A 5,026-nucleotide genomic window follows, 5' to 3' on the forward strand; every position below is an offset into this window, starting at 1 on the left:
AACAGGTTTGCTTACAAATTCAGGAATTTTTATTGAACTCCATAAGTTTCCATTCAAAGGGTTGTTTGATACATTTTGATCCTTTTCAAGCCCACATAAAGATGAAACATTTGATGAGTGTGTACGTAAATTCATTACTCTGCTACCCTCTACTTTTGACATTGATGAGGTCATGTTAGGAGAAGAGTTCATAATCATAGATGAAAACACCGGTGATGGAGCTTTTGATGTCAAAGGTGGTCTAGGAGACACATGTTGAGATGTAAGGGGACCAGGAAAACCATGGTCAACATGCTCTAACCCTTTCCCTTTATCCATAAGCTTGTAATTGTCCATATCATTAAAACCAAGCTTAGAAATTTGAGATTCTACATATTGTTGCTTAGACATCTTATCTTTAGGATTATTGAAGTGTGAAAATAGCATGGAATTAACTGAACCGGCGACTACATCACCTTTCGGTTGTTCTGGTTGCAAAGTGGTTCTTGTGCTATACGCTCCAAACCCAAGACTAGAAAATCCTAACTGGTTTTGTCTTTCTGTTGAACAGGATTTAGCTGCTTGAGCAGCACATTTAACATTTTGCTTGTTTTCCTCTGTAATTCTGTTACTGCCTGCGATATCTTATTTTGAAAAAAAGAGGGGTAAAAAAGGACCATTAGCTCATATAAGTTAGAACAAAAAAAAAAACAAATACAAAGAAAGATAGCAGAAACACACCATTATAAATTCGCTGCTGCGAGGAGACTAATTCCAATGGATGACCAACTCTGCTAACACAAGTATCGAAGCATGGTACTTTTGATATCCCGGGTGTTTGATTCTGCTGAGATGGCTGTCCTAGTCTCAACTCAATATTTGAGGAAACCTTAGTTGTTTTCATTAAATCACTATCCCTATAACTGTTTATTTTATCAGAGTAAGTTGGGACAGATTTGAAAGCTTTATCCGTGTCACTAACAAACTTTGAAGTTAATAAACAATGAGACACATGGCGCTCGGTAGTCTTGTTAGCTGGTCCACCACGAGCATTGCTCTGAGATGTTTCAGTGAAGCCGTTTGGTAATTTGCATGTATCAAGGGCGTGAACAAAATTCTGATTTAAATGGTGGTGATCTGGAATCGTCAATGGCTGTCTGGAAGCTGCATATGGTCTAGAAGAACCAACAGAATTGGACGGATCAGCAACTTTCATTTCATTGGGTACCTTCTGCTTACTTTTTGCCACATCAGCTGTAGTGGAGTATCCTTCAGGCCAGTTCCATCCACATTGATCTTCAGGTATCCTAATCTAAAGCATGATAAAAACATCACCAACCAGTGTTCTTGGTGCTTCAATAACATGCCAATAAGAAATACAATTTTCAATAATAAAAAGACCCAAAGTAAAACATACTAGACTAGTGGAGCATGTTATGCATGTTTCTTATATAAAGATTCTTGGTCAAAATCGAAAACACATAGATCAAAACTAATACATATACTGCAAATCTTCTGCATGTCTTGTATAATAACAATTACAGTAATCACATGACAACGAAAATATATGAACTTACCCCTAACTTAGAAAAATAGACTTCTCTCCACTTAGCTATGGTCTCACCACTATCCATATGCACAGAATCTCCAGGGTTAACATCTTGCAAACCTGAATGCTGCATGCAATTAGCAATAAGAATAAATCGTGAAAGTTTTAATTTACATAATCATTTTCATAAGAACCACTGATTAATCCAAAAGAACATGTATTCAAAAACTACCTCTGAAAACTTAGAGATGGACATGCGAAAACCATGGCATGAGCAAACAACTCCAAAGAGTCCAGTATTGGTGAGAAAGAGCTCACCACCTTCAAAGATATAAAAATACACAAAATTAGAGCTTGTCATCAAAACTTGTAAGTTGAAACCAAAATGGTGTAAAAACTCACTTGCATACAGACAAAACACACGTGGCAAAACACTTGGGAGAAGAGATGACTGATGATAAAGGGGTGAGCTGTGAAGTTTCCCATGCTGAGATGGCATTGGACCAGAGACTGGCGCATTTTTCTGAGAAGTGAAACCATTTGATTGTTCATGTAAAGAAGCAGATTTTCCACCAGCACTTGCTAAAAACTTGACTGGAACAAGTGGATGGATATCAGTTTTGGACGTCAGGTAGCGGTTATCAATGTTGTGTGATGATAACTTGGGGGAACAGAATGAAGATTCACGCCCTGTAGGGCCCAGTATAGAGCTACTATTGTAGACATGAACATCACTGGATGGATTGGATGGCTTTGAGCTCAATACTTGTTGGGACTCATATTGTGAATAAGATGGTGGTCCAGAAAGCAGAGTAAAAAACGGAGCTCCCATCACTGACAGACTTGAGTTGCATAAATTGAAATTTGTACTTTGAAACAAGGAATCAGCCATCAATTTTCTGGTTGATGAAGATGGTTCTTGCACAATATGTGGATAACCGTAACGACCTGAGTTAATCATCTACAGCATATACAAAGTTATCAAACTTGTATGTCTAAACATAACCAAATCTATCTTAAACATGTTGACACAACTTACTTTCTGTAAAAACAAGTTCCGAAAAATTACAGATAATTCGATTAATGACGACATGAATATTCACACAAGCTATATTTTCAGATGCGTCCAATCCAATAGTACATTCATGTAAAAACACATACATTGTCTACAGTATAGCATATAAACTCCAGACACCAGTTGTCAGCATCACATACAAACTTATGCCCTAAATTTATATTATCAAGAGACGCATTCCCTCCATCTATAAAACATACAGATTTATTGTTGTTTCACAGTGTAAATATTCACAATTTCACCAAGAAATTTGTGAGGATAATCAATAAATTTCAAAAATCCAATGCACATCTTAAGCTACACGTATTCACTTTATCAGTAACTAACAATATTTAGAGGAAATTGGGAAAATGAAGGCATGAATTCATGAACGTTTGCAGAAACTATATGTTTAGATGTGTCCCAATCTAATAGTACATTCATGTAAAAGTATATACATTATCTACAGTTTAGGATATAATCTTCATATACAAATTTCACATACAATTTTATGCCCAAAAAGTTTCTTATAGAAGATATAGGAACTGTATAAACAAGTAAAACCTTGTTGTTTCACTATATAAAATATTCACAATGTCACCAGGCATCTGTGAAGATAATCGATATTTAGGGGAAATTGGGAAAATGAAGGCATGAATGTTCACAGAAGCTATATGTTTGGATGTGTCTTAATCTATATACATTGTCTACAGCATTATATAATATAATCTCCACATACAAATGTCACACACAATTCTATGCTCTAAAAGTTCAATTACAGAAGATACAGGAACTGTATAAACAAGTTTAACCGAGTGATTTCACCTTATTAAATATTTACAATGTCACCAGGCATTTGTGAAGATAATCTATAATTTCATAACCCCATTGCACTTAACCTACACACATTCGTTTTAGCAAAACCTATCAAAATTTAGGGCAAATTGAAAACAAAAATCATGAAAAACTATACCAGAACCGAATACTACTCTAAACAATCAAAAACAAATATAACACGTTCAATTTGCATCATTAAACCTAACAGCTTACACACAAACACAGAGACATACACACAAGCACATACATACATAAGGGAATATGAAGGCATGATTGCTTGAATATTCAGAGTAGCTAAATATTTAGATATGTCCCAATCTAATATTACATTCATGTAAAAACACATACATTATCTACAGTATAAAACATAATCTCAACATACCAAATTTAATGTCACATACAAACACCAGCACAAATTTGGTAGTCGGGCCGAACCGTTCACCCTGACCATTCTCGTGTAGCCAAATCAAATAAAACACTGTTTGTGTTCATTTGAGTCCGTGAACCATTCACGAGCAATACATTTCATCATTTCGTTCGGTTAGGTGTTGGTGAACCATTAGCTTAACAGACGAACATGAACAAGGCATTGTTCGGTTACATTAGGTTCGGTTCATTTACGGCCCTAGCTACACATACATATTCACTCTACCAAAACCTAACAAAAATTAGGGCAAATCAAAAACAAAAACCTCGAAAACCTACACAGGATGCTACTATAAACAATCAATACCGAGCATAATACATTCATTCAATCTGAATCATTAAAACCTAACACCGAAACACACAGACGCCAATAACCGCTACAAATTAATCAACACACACACAGTATAACAGTAACGTAGATTACCGAAGAAGAAGTTGTTCTAGAAGCATCCCGCAACTGAACTTGAGAAAGTACCGCTGCTGGCTCCGTCGATGACTGCCACGTGGCACCGCATTTACTAATCTGCCGTTGATTATTATTATTATTATTATTATTATTATTATTATTATTATTATTATTATTATCCATACCACCAGAGGAGCTTGGTCAAATCATCGAAGACGAAGAAGAGATGGATGAATAAGGTGTTGTTGCATATGTTTTTGAGTTGAGTTGTTAAGAGTTTACACACACAGTATAGCAGCAATGGCGAGTGTGTGTGTGTGTGTGTGTGTGTGTGTGAATAATAATAATATTGAAAGGGGGGAAGTGACACGTGCAGGTGGTACTTGGTTGGTTGTTGGAATTGAGAGGATGGATTGCCTACAGACGGTCATGTTGACTGTAGAATACGATGGAGGAGTCTGTGCCGTTGATTTTGTATCTGATTGTTTCTGTCCGTTGATTGTGTAGATGGGGAACAGGTGGACTTCATTTTTTTTGTTGTTTCAGCGGAGTTGCATGTTATTGGTTGGTTAATTAGAATACAGTTGTGGTCATCTTTACGTGTCTAGTGGTCAGATTATGTTGTTTTAACCGGGCTTACGTTGACTTAAAAGTTTGTCTTGGGCTTTTTCCTTTGAAACCATATCGCCACTTGACAATCGTTGGGTCATCACAAGAGCAAGAGCAGAACTCTTTGGCAACATTTGCACTAGGCCTAGCTCGAATCTTTCATTGT

At 36.3% G+C, this 5,026-nt stretch overlaps 1 protein-coding gene across 1 annotated transcript; it reads right to left on the reverse strand.

The window, feature by feature from the left end:
- Positions 1-15: 15 nt before the first annotated feature.
- On the reverse strand, positions 16-4,561 carry LOC143616580 (uncharacterized; the record flags this gene model as incomplete). Its single annotated transcript, XM_077089377.1, has 6 exons — positions 4,270-4,561; positions 1,931-2,489; positions 1,761-1,849; positions 1,557-1,655; positions 721-1,291; positions 16-623 (listed from the first exon to the last, which is right to left on the reverse strand). Coding segments are annotated over exons 1-6 (2,091 nt in total), but the record flags the coding sequence as incomplete, so codon positions are not given.
- Between the last annotated feature and the right edge of the window lie 465 nt (positions 4,562-5,026).

Source organism: Bidens hawaiensis, unplaced genomic scaffold (assembly GCF_021521415.1).
Source record: "Bidens hawaiensis isolate Kalapana, Puna unplaced genomic scaffold, B.hawaiensis_p1.1 tig00048226_1, whole genome shotgun sequence".
In the NCBI taxonomy this organism is placed as follows: domain Eukaryota; kingdom Viridiplantae; phylum Streptophyta; class Magnoliopsida; order Asterales; family Asteraceae; genus Bidens; species Bidens hawaiensis.